Genomic DNA, 16,817 nt, shown 5'->3' with positions numbered 1-16,817 from the left:
CCACCACTAGGGGCTGCCCAAGAGTAGCGTGTTACAATAGTATCGGCAACACATTGCTCTTCCTGTGAGACCCGGATGTGAAGACTTGAATTTTAAGACCTGGATTTTTGCAGCCTGAATTTTTGAGGTTGACAAATGATGTGTTGAAATATTACCTGACGAATAATGGAGATGGTATTTTAACAACTGAATATTTTGGAACTGTATTTTAGGAAGGTGAATATGTGTGCATTGAATTTTGAATGCTGGAATTTTGTTTTCAATCAAAATATACAAACCCAATGAATTGCAGAGGAAACTAATTCAAGCACTGTTATTGCTGCGGGTTTTTTTTATTTTTTATTTGTCAAATTGCTTGGCAGAAAAAATTCAAGCACTGTCATTGCAATATGTTTTTATTCAATTTATGTAATTCAACATGCCATGTTGCCTTGAGGACATTTGGCACTCTTATACTTCCATACCGGAGTACCCAGAGAAAACCCCCAAAGCACAGGAGAAAACATGAAAACTTGGGAACTTGAGAACATGGGAGTCAAACCCCCAACCCCAGAGGTGCGAGACAAACGTGCTAACCACTAAGCCTCGCCTTAATATTTTAGTGTTCAATACATACTGCAAAAACTGCACATGATGTTAGGCAGAGTTCCCAGATGACTAAATCAGAGACCATTGCAGAAAATGGGAGAAGTCCAGTTCACCAGGATATTGCATTACTTTCAATGTATATATCCAAAAAAAGATTCTCTTTGTAAGAGCCTTCATTGAGTTTGCTACAGTATATGGTCTATACCGGATATTTTTCATGTGTTGCAGCTGCTGTGTTCAGCCTCCTGGTAATGCAAAGCCATGGTGGATTGCGGGTTGCCAGTTCTTACACTGTAGCATGTTTATGTTCGGCCATTCGTGCCCTCAGTTTGTACATTGTTCTCCCTATATAAAAACAACCACATGATCACTCAAGTCTGTAAACCACATACGAGGTATTGACTTTGTTATACTTGAGATCTGATGTAATATTACTCATATTGCCACAGTGCTTACAGTTTCAAGAATAGTCAAAAATCGTTCTACGTTCTATTCAAAAATGACATTTTCGATCATTTTGCTTATCAATATTGAATATTTTAGATGTGAATGTTAACAGTTTGGGTTTTTAAACAAGAATTTTATTTCAGGTTTACGTTTTTAATATAGGTGATATTTAGAAAAATGTCAAATGTCACATGACACGCAATTGTAAGTAATAAAATAACCATCTAAAGAATCTGGATTTGCTTTTAGCTCATTTGGTCATGAAAGGGTTACAGTCAGAGCTGTCTTTTGAGGTACAGGAATGAATTTGTAATATGTGTGTATCTTCTTCACTACCTCAGGTGAAGGAGGCCATGCAGAGAATCCACGACAGAGGAAACATCGGAAAGCTGATTCTGGATGTGGAAAAGTCTCCCACTCCTTTAGTGAGTAACACACACACACACACACACACACACACAAATACATTGTACTCTGTATCTGTGTTTGGTTTTGTATAAGCGTACATGAGAAATGTCAATGATATGTAAACTATGATCAATTCTGGTAGTTTTTTTTCTTTTCTACGAAACAGCGAGTGAGATCTATCAATAAATGAAGTACAGCTGCTGAAATCAGAGCACAAGGGAGCGTTTAGCACACCTTTTCCATGCTGACAAGAGCGAAAAAGCAAAGCCAAAAGAAACACAACTCGATGACAGTGATTGAGAAATTCCAGGGCTTAGTTTCCATGGAGATCTGTCAGTACGATGAAGAGAGAGTCGGCACAAATAATGGCTTATGAAAGCACAACAAGAACTTTTAACCTCTTGCTAGGACTACGGTTTCTGTCACAATTTCATCTGCCATTCCTGAGATCAGGATATTAGGTGTGCACCTATGCCTCGTAACAGAGGTACTACCTTTATTCCCAAATTTGAATGCACATGTGCTGTTGCTGATGGAGATCAGCGTGCAAGGAGATGAAAGTAATTAGTTCATGAAAGGCTCTTGAAAGCTTTTAATAATCTTACCTGTTATACCTGAAGCCTTACAGCTGATTTTTAAGGCCCGTCAGAAACTACTGGAACGGCAAGGCCAATTTATTTGGTTTGTGCTATACACCAAAGGCATTTGGGTTTGAGATCCAAACTCAAATGACGAGACGAGACGAGAGTTTAGGATTTCAGCTTTTATTTCCTGGTATTTACATCTAAATGTGTCGAACAATATAAAACAGAGAACGTTTTGTATCAGACCACCCAATTTTTAGGTGAGCAAAAGTATAGGAACAGTTAAGTCTTAAAGAAAATGAAAGTAAATAACCACGAATTTTTGCTTGCATCTGCCTTGCTTGCAGTAACTGCATCAAGCCTGCGACTCACTGACATCACCAACTTGTTGGTTTCTTCTTTTGTGTTGCTTTTCCAGGCTATTTCAGTTTGTTTGTTTTGGGGGGTTTCTCCCTTCAGTCCCCTCTTCAGGAGGTGAACTGCTGCTCAATTGGGTTAAGTTCTGGTGATTGACTTGGCCAGTCTAAAACCTGATGAAGTTTTCCCCCCTGATGAAGTCTCTTGTTGAGTTGTCAGTGTGTTTTGGATCATTGTCTTGCTGCATGATGAAGTTCCTCCTGATTAATTTGGATGCATTTCCTTGTAAATTGCTAGACAAAATGTTCCTGTAAACTTCTGAAATCATTCTGCTGCTACCATCATGAGTTCCATCATCAGTAAAGATTAGTGAGCCTGTTCCAGAAGCAGCCATGCACGCCCAAGCCATGACATTACCTCCACCATGTTTCACAGATGAGCTTGCATGTTTTGGATCATGAGAAGATCCTTTCTATCTCCACACTTTGGCCTTTCCATCACTTTGGTAGAGGTTCATCTTGGTTCCAGAACTTTTGTGGCTCATCTCTGTATTTCTTTGCGAATTCATATCAGAAAGAAAGAAAGAATTCTTACTGTTGATGAGTTGTTTGTATCTTGTGGTATGGCCTCTATATTTCTGCTGTTTAAGTCTTCTTCGAACGGTGGATTGTGATACCTTCAGCCCTGCCCTGTGGAGGTTGTTGGTGATGTCACTGACTGTCGTTTTTGGGTTTTTCTTCACAGGTCTCACAATGTTTCTGTCATCAGCTGCTGTTGTTTTCCCTAGCTCACCCATTCGGTGTGTGTTTCTCAGTACACCAGTGGTTTCTTTCTTTTTCAGGACATTCCAAATTATTGTATTGGCTACGCCCATAAATATTGGCTATTGTGCAATGGCTCTTATAGATTTCTCTCTTTTTTTCAGTTTCACAATGGCTTGCTTTTCTCCCATAGACAGCTCTCTGGTCTTCATGTCGGTTTATCCTTTTTAACAACAAACGCAGTCTTCACAGGTGAAACTGAAGGTTAAAACCAAGAGCAAACATTCAGAGCTATTTATTGTTTAATCAATCAATCTCACAGGACAAACCTGGGTAACAATAAACACCTGTCAGTCACACTTTCCAATATTGATACAAAATGTTCTATGTTCTATCTTGTTTAACAAATCTACGTATAAATACAAGGAAATAAAAGCTGAAATTCTAAACTCTCTTCTCATAATCATCTTTTGATCTCAGTCTTCAGTCTACAGCAAAAAAAAAAAAAAATGAATTGGCCTCGTCGTTCCAGTAGTTTCAGAGGGGGCCGTAAGGGAAAATATTAACAAAGAAAGAACACTACAAGTTCAAATGAAAATGAAATGTTCTTCAAAGAGAAAAATGTTTCTTATTCTAGAGAAGGGGATGAAAACGAAAGAAAGACAGAAAGATTCAGGGGGAAAATGTTCTACTATTTTACGGCTTTTAAAAGCTAAATGTAAACCTGTAAATGTTTATCACTGAAATTATAGAAAGAAAGAAAGTGAGCTTAATAAGAATAAGGCTTTTTATTTAAGCAAATCGAAGGAAATGAATTGTTAATAAGCTGTTTTTAAGGCTCTCATAAGCTTAACTGTTTTTTCAAGTGTAAATGTTTATCATTTGTAATTCTAGAGAGAAAGAAAGAAAGAAAGAAGGATGGATGGTACTTTGTTGAGTGGCAGTTTGTGTTAAAGGATATGTGCTGTTAATGCAGATGGCGAGCGACAGCACAGAGACGAGCGAGGCAGGTGAGGAAGAGGAGGAGCACGAAGGAGACAGTGATAATAAGGAGCGAATGCCCTTCATCCAGTAGACCGCAGTGATGAGCCCCAGTGGACGGAGAGACTGTGACGGGATGAGTCTCCCGTGTCCCCCTACCCCACCCCCACGCTGTAGTGAAGTGTACGAGTGTGTGACTGTAGCGCGTCTGAAAATATCCTTCTTGCCGACTGTCCAACTGAAGTGCCATTCCCAGCACAGTGCTGAAGTGTTCCAGTGTTTCCTGACCATGTGTGCTCTTCTTCTCTACATGTCTGTGGATGTTTTGAACGTGTGTAGTTCTGTTGTATTAGTGACTGAGGAAAGCAAGCTTCAGTGTCTGCTGTGTCCCTTCAGGTTTCCCACAGCCTGTAGGGCAAAGTGAAAATAAGAAAAAAAGAAAAGAAAGAGTTAGAAAAAAGTGAAGTTCTTTCTTTTTTAAGGCTTTCAGAGGATTAGCTATTTCAATTCATCTTTAAAGAAAGAATGAAAGAAAAAAGAGTGAGGGGGAAAAAAAGTGAAGTTATTTTTATGCCTTTCAAAGGTTTAACTATCTAAAGTCATAAATGTTTCTAACTGAAATTATGGAACGAAAGAAACAATACGTAAACACATTGTACTAAGCTAATTTTAAGGTTCTGAAACGCTCACCAATTTAGACGTGTAAATGTTTTTAAGTGAAATTATGAGAAAGAAAGAAAGACGTGCGAAAAATGTCAACAATTATTCTTAAGGCTTTCAGAAGCTCAACAATATAAAAGTGTCAAATGTTTCAAACCAAAATTACAGAAAGAAAGGTCAAATTATTTTTTTTAAACTCTTGCCTTACAGTTTAAAAATGTAAATGATGCTTGAAATAATGAGAAAGAAGGAGAGAAAGAAAATGGCAGATTGAATTTTAAATGATTGATGGAAATGTTCATGAATTAAAAGATTTAATGAGAAAGAAAGAAATGCTCAATATCTCTTCAAAGACAGGTTTCCCAGAGCCTTTGGGCCACCATGCTGGTCACACAGCAAGGTCAAAGAAAGAAACTCTTCCTTTCTCAGATTATAATTCACAAACAATGGATTAGAGATTCTCAGTGAAAGGAAAAGCTGAACAGCAGCGTGAAGGAAAAGCAGTGGATGTGAATTTCTGAGTCCTGTTGGCTTTTGTGATTCTGCATGTGTGTGTGTGTGTGTGTGTGATTCTGTGTTGTGTTTACACTCTGGTGCCTGTGCTGAGTTATTGTTTTCAAAAGTATATTTTTGCAAGAGTAATGGTGTGCAGAGAGAACTGTAACTGTACCTCTACCTGTACCTGCACCTGTACCTCTCCATATCGTATAACTGAACCGTGTTCTGTGCCTGTATCACTTCTACTGTACTCTGAAAGAAGGAAACAACATGCATCGTACATACCTGTAATCACACATATCTCCATCATAAATCATAAATCATCCAGTTATATCACATTACCATTAAAGAGACTAGCTATCTTTCGGGACACTGATCAATAGCACGTAAAACGAATTATTAGAAACTAAGTGAAAAGAAAGTCAGGTCAAGTCAAATTTATTTATAAAGCACATTTAAAGACAACAGCAGTTGATCCAAAGTGCTGTACAAAACACTCAAATTCATCACATTAAACAACATTATAACACAAAGAATAAAAATAAGTTTTAAGAGAAGGTTTAAAATAGCTGGAAAAGGGAGAACGTTCCAAAGTTTGGGACCGACCACAGAAAAGGCTCGATCACCCTTTGTCTTAGTACGACAACAGGGGACAGATAAAAGGCGTTACATGATCTCAAAAAGAAAGACAGTAGGATGGCTGTACTTTAGTGCCAGTTTGTGCTCAAGGAAATGTGAAATTATTTTTATACCCTCTAAGCCTTAACTTTTAAAAAATCTAAATGGGAAGACAGAAGTGAAAGAAGATGGAAGATAAAATGTTTCATTATTTCTAAAACTCTCAAAGGACACAGAAGGAAAGAAAAGGAAGAGCTGAAAGAACGCAACAATAGCTTGAAAGATCGATGAAGTGAAAGAAAGAGGAATAAGAAAACATTTGAAAGCGCAAGAAAGAACGAAAGAAAGAATGGAGGGAAATGTGAAATTATTTTTATACTCTCTACGCCTTAACTTTTGAAAATGTAAACGGCAACGACTGAAACGATGAGGGAGACAGAAATGAAAGGGGGAATAGAGGAGAAAATCTTTCATTATTTCGAACCCTCTCAAAAAAAAAAAAACAGAAAGAAGAAAAGAAAAAAAAATTGAACTTGAAAAATCACAAGTCGGAGACATAAAGAAAGAAAGTGAAAGAAGGAAAGACAATATAAGAATAAGAAAACATTTTGTTTACACCTTAAAGTATAGAAAGAAAGAAAGAAAGGGAAGAAGAAAAGAAAGAAAGAAAGGGAAGAAGAAAAGAAAGAACATCGTTTTAATTATTAAAGCTTCCAAATGTTGAGCTCATATAAAACGCATCTCGTAATCATACAGCTCAGATAATAAACAATTAACATTTAGATAAAGGACAGAAACAAACAACTTGAACACTTATTAAAAGTGAGCTTATTTGAGAAGAAACTAGTCTCTAATCTTCATTGCACTTTCCTCGACACGAAACTGAAACTGATGATGATGAACAGTGAAGAGGTCAGTGATACACTACACTCACTACTGCACACTCCAGTCTTTCCAGACCTCCAGTATGTTGTGTGAAATTACAAACCCAGGATATAAAACAGCTTTTCCTGTTTTTTTTTTGTTTTGTTTTGTTTTGTTTTGCCTATAGTCTCAAGTGTGTGAAAGCTCATTGACTTGCCTTAAAAAGTACAACTCTTCATGCTTGGTAATTGTGTCTCGAGTCATTCCAGGCAGAAACGGAATAATGTTTAGATGTAGTGTAGCTGCTAGTGCTTTTACTATGGTGTGCATAGAAATTCGTTACGGTTACTGAAATAAAAAGACCTGCGGAGCATTCGTGTGCTGTCTTTCTTCTTGGGTTGGATTTACATCCAAAAGACAAATCATATTGAGCAAGCCCAGGACAAGACGATTTTGTGTCGTATTTTATTCGTAGTTACCGGCAGACATTTTTTTTTTAAACCTGAGAATTAAACACCCTACTACTGACTTTCAAAACAAAACAAACAGTTTCGGGGTGCACGGTGGCTTAGTGGTTAGCATGTTCACCTCACAGGTCGGGGGTTCGAGTCCCACCGTGGCCCTGTGTGTGCGGAGTTTGCATGTTCTCCCCGTGCTGCGGGGGTTTCCTCCGGGTGCTCCGGTTTCCTCCCCAAGTCCAAAGAAATGCGTGGTAGGCTGATTGGCGTTTCTAAAGTGTCCGTAGTGTGTGAGTGTGTATGTGATTGTGCCCTGCGATGGATTGGCACCCTGTCCAGGGTGTACAACCGCCTTGTGCCCAATGCTCCCTGGGATAGGCTCCAGGTTTCCCCGTGACCCTGAAAAGGTGATGGATGGATGGATGGGCAAACAGTTTCGTTTTACCGGTTGTGGGCGGGGAAATACAAGGTGCGACTTTATCTCGAACGCAGCATAATATTCGAGCTCTGTGCATTCGAGCTATGAAGTGGGAGAACAAAAAGCTTGAGCTGTGTAGTCAATGTTATAGGTTTAGCATGCGAATATGTCTGTAAAGTGCCGCTTGAAAGTTTGTGGATTGAGAATTGTACAGTTCTGCATAAATATGACCTAACACATCATCAGAAGTCCTAAAAGTAGATAAAGAGAACCCAATTAAACAAATGAGACAAAAATATTATACTCGGTCATTTATTTACTGAGGAAAATGTTCACCAAGCCACCACTGCCCCGTACACAGGGTTGCCTGGAGGGAGTTCCCACGAGGGATTCAAGGGGCACAAGATGGGGGACACCTTGGACGGGGTACCAACCCATTTCAGGGCACAATCACACACCCATTCACACACTACAGATCTGTGCAGTACTCAGAGGCAGGATTCAAACCCTGAACCCTGGAGGTACGAGGCAAACTCTAATCACTAATCCACCGTGCCACTCCGTTTGGATTCAGGTCACATCAAATTAAAAGCCTATTTTTTTGCCGTCACTCGATGGAGGCCATGAGATGTTGTAAGGTCACAGCAGATTTTTCCACTTTGCTAAGCAGCACGGAAATGCGTGAGAAATGACAATGTCGTCTGTGATTAAAACGAAGCCCTTTCGACCTACAGAAATATCAGCCGCTGACCTTTTCACTAGATTTGCTATAAATGTATTAAATATGACTAAGATATAATGCAGATCTTTTCCTCAGAAAAGCTCTACAATTTCAGCATAATATCCAGCTTTTTCACCTTTTTGAAGAGTAAAAAATATATTTTGTATAAACCTTCAACACTTAACAGCCATCACAGGGCACAATCACACACCCGTTCACATACTACGGACAATTTAGACATGCCAATCAGCCTACCAAGCATGTCTTTGGACTTGGGGAGGAAACCGGAGTACCCGGAGGAAGCCCCCAAATCATGGGGAGAACAAAACAAACCCTGTGCAGACAGGGCAGACAGGGCAGACAGGGCAGAGGTGGGAATTGATCTCCCAAGCCCGGAGGTGCGAGGCAAACCTGCTAACCACTAAGCCACTGTGCCCCCGTTGTGACAGCGGTACAATGCATAAAATCATGCAGATTCAGGTCAAGAGCTTCACATCAAACATCAGAATGGGGAAAAAACGGCTGACTCACTTGACCGTGTGACTTGACCGTCTTATGGGTGTTGGTGCCAGATTGGCTGGTTTAAGTATTTCAAATAATGCCGATCTCCTGGGATTTTTACCCACAACATTCTCCAGAGTTTACACAGTATGGTGCGAAAAACAAAAAAACATCCGCCGAGAGTCAGATCTCCAATGGATGCAAGGTGTTGATGAGAGAGGTCAGAAGAGAGTGGCAAATGTTTCTGACAGCAATGGAACCTGATGTGGTCTTCTGTTGTTGTAGCCAATCAGCATCAAGGGTTGATGTGTTGTGCATTCTGAGATGCTTTTCTGCTCACCACGGTTATAAAGAGAGGTTGTTTGAGTTATTCATCCCTCTTCTAGACCACTTATCCTTTTCACAGTCACAGGGAACCTGGAGCCTATCCCAGGACAGGGTGCCAATCCTTCACAGGGCACAATCACATACACACCCTTTAGACATGCCAATCAGCCTACCATGCATGTCTTTGGACTGGGGGAGGAAACCAGAGTACCCAGATGAACGCGGAGAACATGCAAACGCTGCACATACAGAGGCCATAGTAGGAATCGAACCCCCAACCTTGGAGGTGTGAGGCAAACATGCTAACCACTAAACCACTGTGCACCCTGTTTGAGTTATTTGTAAACTCAATCCAGTCTGGTCATTCTCAAGTCGTTTCCACCTGCAGAACTGACGCTTACTGGATGTTTTTTTGCACCATTCTGTGTAAACTCTAGAGCTCAGCAGGTTCTGAAAAGCTTAAACCAGCCCATATGGCACCAACAACCATGTACTTTCTATATTTGATATGATTAATGCCATTTTACATAAATAGTCCTACAAGGATTGCAGAGAGTAACAGTGTGTATGTGTGTATGAGAGATGGACCATGGGAACACCCTTCTTTCCACTCCCACCATGTGTCTCACAGCATCAGGGCTAAAAATATTCCTGTCAGAACACACAGCAATAAACTGGACTTCCTCACCAGTCTCTCTGACTGTATAACCCAAGAAAATACAAGTGTTGTACAAATACAAGTTGTGAGTTGGCGCATTACAGTGCCTTGCATAAGTATTCACCCCCTTGAACCTTTCCACATTTTGTAGTGTTACAACCTGAATTTGAAACTGACTTGGGATTTTTACAGTTTGATTTACATGTTGTGTTTAACATTTGTGCGAAAATATTTTTATTATGACGCCGAGGTTAATTAAACACAATAAAAGCAGACATTTGTGACGCCTACAGCAAAGGTAGAACTACTTTTGGCTGAAATTACCGCCAGTCTTTTGAGAAATGTCTCTATCAGGCTTTGCACATCTGGATCGTGATTTTCTTCCTGGAAAAAACTGCTCAAAGCAATTGTCAGATTCACTGGGGACTACTGGTGAACAGCAGTTTTCAAATCTTGCCACAGATTCTCAATCGGATTAAGATCCAGGCTTTGAGTAGGCCACTCTAACACACTCAGGTTCTTGGTTTTCAACACCATAGTGTAGCTTTGGCAGTATGTTTAGGGTTATTGTCCTGTTCGAAGATTAACCTCTGCTCCATCCTTAATCTCTTGCAGACTGGAACAGATTTACTTTTAAGATTGGCCTATTTGGCTTCATCCATCATGCCCTCAACTCTGGCCAGTTTCCCAGTCCCTGATGAAACCCATCCCCACAACATGGTGCATTTAGCAGATGAAATACCACCACCACCATGCTTCACTGTGAGGATAATGTGTTCAGAGTGATGAGCAATGTTTGAGTCTAACATAGTGTTTTGTGCCGAGGTCAGCAAGTTAAATATCGGTCTAATCTGAACAGAGAACACTTTTCTACATGTTTACAGAGTCTCCATGGTTCCTTTTGGCTTTTTCATCTCTTCTCACCACTCTTGGAGTGTGTGAGCTATGTTTATCTTGTGAAGAACTTCTCTTATCTGAGATGTGGCGCTGTCCCACTCCTTCAGAGTTACCCTTGGCCTCATCTGACTAATACCCTGCTTACCAGGTCACTGACTTTTGGTGGACTCCTTCCTGTAGTTAAGTTTGTGCAGTATATTCTTTCCAATATATTGGATTAAATTGTACTGCACAGGATTTTTGGGATTGGGATTTAACTTCCTGTAGTTAAGTTTGTGCAATATATTCTTTCCAATATATTGGATTAAATTGTACTGCACAGGATTTTTGGGATTGGGATTTAACATTTATACAGAATTTATATATTTATATTAGAATTTATACAGTACAGTTATAACCATTCTTCCATGTCAAATGGGGTTAGAGTGTTGCTCTTATTGTTGGTTATGCATCCTTTTATATTCTCCTGAATAAATGTAAATGGTATAGATTTTGTAGACGAAGTGGGACGAAAGAGAGTTATTCGTTTTAATCGGAACAGAACGTCCTGTGACCCTGAGGTGGCTTGTTGACTGACGACTGGAGGAAACGAGCTACATGTTGGCCCAGGTAAATATTTATGAATGGGTGGATACAGTGAGCTGGTTGTTTACAGCACCTCTGGTATGCAATGCCCTTGTTTTTAGAGCTCACACTCCAACTCGACATTTTCAGCCAATAAGCTGGGAGACTGCATGGCGAGCACTGGTGTATATTTGGTGAGCTGTCCGCTCTCTCAGTGGCTTCTTGTACGCGTATAAATGTAGCCTCTGTGTGAGCTGGCTTCTTTCTCACAGTTGCCATGGCTTTTCCTCGCTCGTTTCTTCTCTGCTTGCTGTCCTGCACCTTGCTTCATCAGGGATGTGCTCGTCCTTCCCGCTCCAGGAAAGCTGCGGCAGGTCAAGGTAACGTTTTCAGTAGAGGGGAAGAAATGAATTACAGAAAATAATTAGAAGCATGTCATTATTTCAACAAATTGGTGAATGTATACTGTGTGCAAAATTCCTTCTGTTGATTCGGTTACTTTCTGGATGGGACTAAGAAGATGACGACACGAAGGCACAAATTGATAAACTATGGCAAGAGGTGAACTCCTTGAAGGAGATGCAAGCGCTGCAAACAGGTAGATACACACCCAAACACTGCGGCTAATTTTCAGCTTAGATATACTGAGCTTGTTTTTAACAAGGAAGATGCACGGCTTGAAAAATGTTCCATATAATTACAGACATGGAATAAGCATTATGCTAGCAATAAGAATCTTAATGAGACAGTACTAATGGCACATAATGTTTAGACAGTACGAGTGTACATTTCTCAACTATAATTCGATTTGATATCTTTGTTCCTCAGGAGGCAGGAGCACACACAGTGGTAGGATTATTGTATAAAAAATGCCCACATTGTGTATTTCTGTATTGGTTTCATAGTTGCTCTATAGTTCTTCATATTGAAGAATTCAAATCAAAACACCTACAACCATGCAATAATTACTGAAACTGATATGAAGTAGGTGTAATTCATTACGTCTGTATAAATTTAATAGCAATAATATAAGTCAGAAATGTCACCCTTTTACCTAGTAGTTTTGCCATATCCCATGCAAACACCCTAACGTTTCCATTATTTTCAGTCTCTCGAAACAATTACGGTATCTAATCGAAATGCACGTTTTGAATCCATAAGCAGGTCTGTTCACAGTGTAGCAGCTTGCACAGAGGCCCACTTTATGATCCTGTGGTTTCTTGGGCCTTTCTAAAGCCCTATTCAGACAGATTAAGTTTATATGGGGGCCTGGGGTAATTCCACTATTTCCAGGTGCTTCTCTGTGATTTTATTTCCATCCAGATGAACAATATTGTTGTTTATCTAAATTAAATTACCTACTAAATTACCGACTCTGCGCTGGTCTGATCGGTTTAGTCCTGTCACGATCGATCGACATCTCTGTAATTTTACAGGCTGCCTCTTGCATTAGGAAAATGGTTTTGACCACCGCTACGTGTCATAATTAGTCATATAGGGTTTGTATCCATGTTAAACGTTTCCTACATGGAGAAATTAGAAGAGTGGGATTCTGTAGGCTGATCTAAGGTGCTATTATAATGATAGCTACATGTATTAAGCCACTTATGACGCAATATCATGGTGGATCAGCAAGAAGCATTGGCGCCTCACAGCTCCCTGGATTGATCCTGTGAACAGGTTACTGTCTTTGTGGAATTTCGCATGTTCCTCTCATGAACATACTGGGATGATTGGCTACTCAGTGTGTGTAATGCTGGGGTCCCATCTAGGGTGTATTCCCACCTCACGCCCAGTGCTCTTTCAGGCTCAACATCCACCGCGACACTGACTAGAACAAATGAACTTGTGACTTTTAGTTTTATAGAAAAATGCATGAGCAGTTGTATTGCTGTCAGCACCTAAGTTGTCTAAAATTAGGTGCCACCAAATAAATAAACATACTCATAAATGATCCAGTAATTCTTTTTTAAATAGTAAAACTATGAATACACTTAATTACTGTCCAGATGCAAAAGTTTGAATAAGTTTATATTATTACAGACCTCACCTAGTGGAACTAATCCTGTCCCGATAGGGCTTATAAAACCAACCTGGCTATCCTGGAACACTGTTTCTGCATGTGTGTATGTGATCTACTGGGGTGTTTTGCTGCCCTCTGCTGTTGGATAGAACTATCTGTGCATCATATAATCACAGTAATGGATGACAAATCCATCCATTCATCCATCTTCAATACCACTTATCCTTCAGGGTCGCGGGGAACCTGGAGCCTATCCCAGGGAGCAAGGTGGGGTACAACCTGGACAGGGGGCCAATTCATCGCAGGGAACCCACTCATACACTACAGATACTTTGGACATGCCAATCAACCTACCACGCATGTCTTTGGACTCGGGGAGAAAACCGGAGTACCCGGAAGAACGGGGTGAATATGCAAACCCCACACACACAGGGCAGTGACGGGAATCGAACCCTCAACCCTGGCAGTGTGGGGCGAACGTGCTAAGCACTAGGTCACCGAGCGCCCTTAATGGATGACAAATAATAGCTAAATTCATAAAGGTAAAACTGTTTCAGCAGGAAGTGATATGGGAAAGTTTAAAAAAATACAAAAAAAACCTCAAGAACCAACAGCATACAATCCTACAATCTTATTGTGGAGTAGTAGGGGTGCAGTGTTTTCAAATATTTCAATGGTGGACTATGTTTCCTGTTAGAGTCCTGCATTATGCTAAAATACTGTAGTTGTGAGCACAAAGTGGTCTTAAACTAAGAGAAGCCTCCTCAAATATCAAATTGAAAGAAAATGACAGAGGTGATTGAAGGAGATAATGGGCAAGACATTGAAACAGATTTCAAGGGCTGGCGCAAATGGGTCCCAAGGAGGCCCTAGTGAAAAGGTATAGTTCAGGAGAAGAGTAACTGACCAAGACAGTGGGGGCAATGCATTAACACTTCGAACAAATTTCTACTGGTAGCCCTGAAGCTACACATACTGATATAGCTGGACCATCATCATCATCATCATTGGTTACTAGTTATCCTCCATTGTTCCTATGGAAAGAAAACAACTCGCCAGTATATTACCACAATGGTCCGATTAAAGGCATATCCTCTCGTATTACGTTATTTAAAAAAGCAGCCAAAAAGGATAGAATGAATTTATTTCTGTATGTTTTCAGTTTGTCTTCGTGGCATCAAAGCTCACAAGAAGTGTTACCTGGTCGTTGAGGAACCCAAGCATTATCATGAGGCCAATGAGGACTGCATTGCTCAGGGTGGAACCTTGGCCACACCCCGAAACCTGAGGGAAAACAGCGACCTACGAGACTACGCCAGACTCAGCTCGCCAGGCACCAAAGACTTCTGGATAGGTGTGACCGATATTGTTAAAGAAGGCCAGTACGTCGATGTCAACAGCATGCCCATCACCTACTTCAACTGGGATCGTGCCAAGAAGGAGCCGACAGGAGGAAAACGAGAGAGCTGTGCCGTGCTCTCGCTCTCAGCACAGGGCAAGTGGCACGACGAGGTGTGTCGCACTGAGAAGAGATACATATGTGAATACCTCATTCCTTAATCTGCCGTTAATATCCAACGCTCTATGCATGATGACAATTTCATCACTGATGCTGGTTATTAAAGCTGTCTAAAGATGCGACGTCATGTTCCACATATTTGTTGTAGCATTAAATGTCTGGTCTGAGAGTGACTTCAGTCTGTGCAAAATCATATCTTTATTATCTGTATTATTGTTTTTCAATATTTAGAGTAGCATACACAAGGTTGTAACAGGAATACAGTCATAACAGTTACATAACTTTGTTGCAAAATTTAACCATATGATTGGCTGTGTGTGTGTGTGTTTGTGTGTGTGTGTTCATTGTTTCACTTTCTGATATTTTCTGTGTACGCATATTAGGTCCCCATTAATTACGTTATTATTTCCTCATAACGAGTTAAACACAGATTCATTTGAGTTAACTGATTTACTCATTTAAATCCAGAATTTGAGCTCATGTTTAGGTTTCCAAGCATACTTTTTTCTCCACACTGTATCGGGATCACAGGAAAGTCATGTCCTCAGAAAGCATTTCTGGGTCTAGTGTCCTCTTATGTTATAAGTACAAGAATGTGTGTGTATGGGTTAATTTCTTTTCACTTTCTTAACCTGGCTTTGTTTTGAATCTGTCCTCATGCCTACTTTACCTTAATATTGCATATCGATTTCTGTCATCAGTGATTGGTCTACTTAAAATAAATAAATAAATAAATAAATAAATAAAGACATTTTTGGTATCATGCCATACTGCTACACAGATCTACATTCCAACCTTAATTCAAATGATACATAAATATAATATGATAAAATATTCACAAATATGCAAATATTTAATATGTATATAAATAATAACCATATTTAATGGTTGGTTACACAGCAGAAACATTACAACATACAGTAGGCCTCTATTTCCATATAAAGTCCATGCACACACACATATTTATTACAATTTTTGAAAAACAAAATGTACACTATGTATTTATACCCTTACTATAGAAAATAACAATGTGAAGAGATTGTGTTCTGAAAAATGTTGTGAACCTATATTATATGTAGGGAATAAAACACAATGTGGCAGGCTGTTATATGATGCATCTGACATGTAACGGAGTAACTGTTACCACCCCAAGGTGGATTAATTTCCTACAACAGCCCATCCTGACGTGTTTAATTCCTCTAATACCACAGCAGTCTGTCAACACTTACAATTTTGAGATTAGTAACAAATGACATGTCATGCGTTTTAACTGTTTATAGTTACATTTAATATGACAAGTTACTTCAAGATATCACTTACGTTACAGCACCTATAAACAGCTGTTCCTTCATCAGCCTCTCTCTTGTTTGTCTTTTTATATTATTAATAAGAGAAAAAAAAACAACAACAACTCAGCTTGCCATGTTACTGAGAAATAAGAAAGTGCAAAGCCCTCTGTTCTGAAGACTGTCCCATGTCTGAAAACCTCCTGACACTGGAGACTCCTTACAAAAAGCTTCACCATATCACAGATCGTACATTTGTATTCGTAAAGTGACAACTTTTTTTTATTATTATTATTATTTTTTTTTAGATATGTGTAGTGCCTGCCATACAAGTCACTGTGAAGTAGTTGTTACTATGGAAACAATAATGTATTAGAAGAGCACATTGATATGAAAATCTGTAGTCTGAATTATTATCAGAGCTGCTGCTATAAAAAAAAAAACAAAAAAAAAACAAAAAAAAAAAAACAGCACCTTCTGACCAATCACAATCCAGAACTCAAGAGGTATAAAATAAAAAATGACAGTTTCAGACTGGATTAACAATAGACTCCTCTATGCTGTGGTCAGGGAAGTGCTTCAGCTCCCTGAAGGCCAACACAGAGAGAATAAGGAGGAGCTTCTTCCCACAGACCATTCAGGCCTTCAACCAGGACAACACCAAGGACTAGAGCATGGA

The 16,817-nt window shown here is 39.6% G+C and overlaps 2 protein-coding genes across 2 annotated transcripts in view; both read left to right on the top strand.

Annotated features, from left to right (window-relative positions):
• Positions 1 to 5,646, top strand: part of vat1l (vesicle amine transport 1-like) — a 35,654-nt gene extending 30,008 nt beyond the window's left edge. The window contains exons 8-9 of the mRNA XM_053634765.1: positions 1,377 to 1,460; positions 4,122 to 5,646. Of these exons, the coding sequence (XP_053490740.1) occupies positions 1,377 to 1,460; positions 4,122 to 4,220 (183 nt within the window). The 3' untranslated portion in view covers positions 4,221 to 5,646. The remainder of the gene's footprint in view (positions 1 to 1,376; positions 1,461 to 4,121) is intronic.
• Positions 5,647 to 11,159: 5,513 nt separating this feature from the next.
• On the top strand, positions 11,160 to 15,676 carry clec3a (C-type lectin domain family 3, member A). The gene is made up of 3 exons (XM_053635652.1): positions 11,160 to 11,690; positions 11,831 to 11,908; positions 14,496 to 15,676. The coding sequence occupies exons 1-3, from the start codon at positions 11,588 to 11,590 to the stop codon at positions 14,891 to 14,893; spliced, it is 579 nt and encodes a 192-aa protein (XP_053491627.1). The 5' UTR covers positions 11,160 to 11,587; the 3' UTR covers positions 14,894 to 15,676.
• The last annotated feature ends 1,141 nt before the right edge of the window (positions 15,677 to 16,817 follow it).

This window comes from Ictalurus furcatus, chromosome 10 (genome assembly GCF_023375685.1).
Source record: "Ictalurus furcatus strain D&B chromosome 10, Billie_1.0, whole genome shotgun sequence".
NCBI lineage: Eukaryota > Metazoa > Chordata > Actinopteri > Siluriformes > Ictaluridae > Ictalurus > Ictalurus furcatus.
This window is presented reverse-complemented; position numbering and strand designations above follow the sequence as displayed.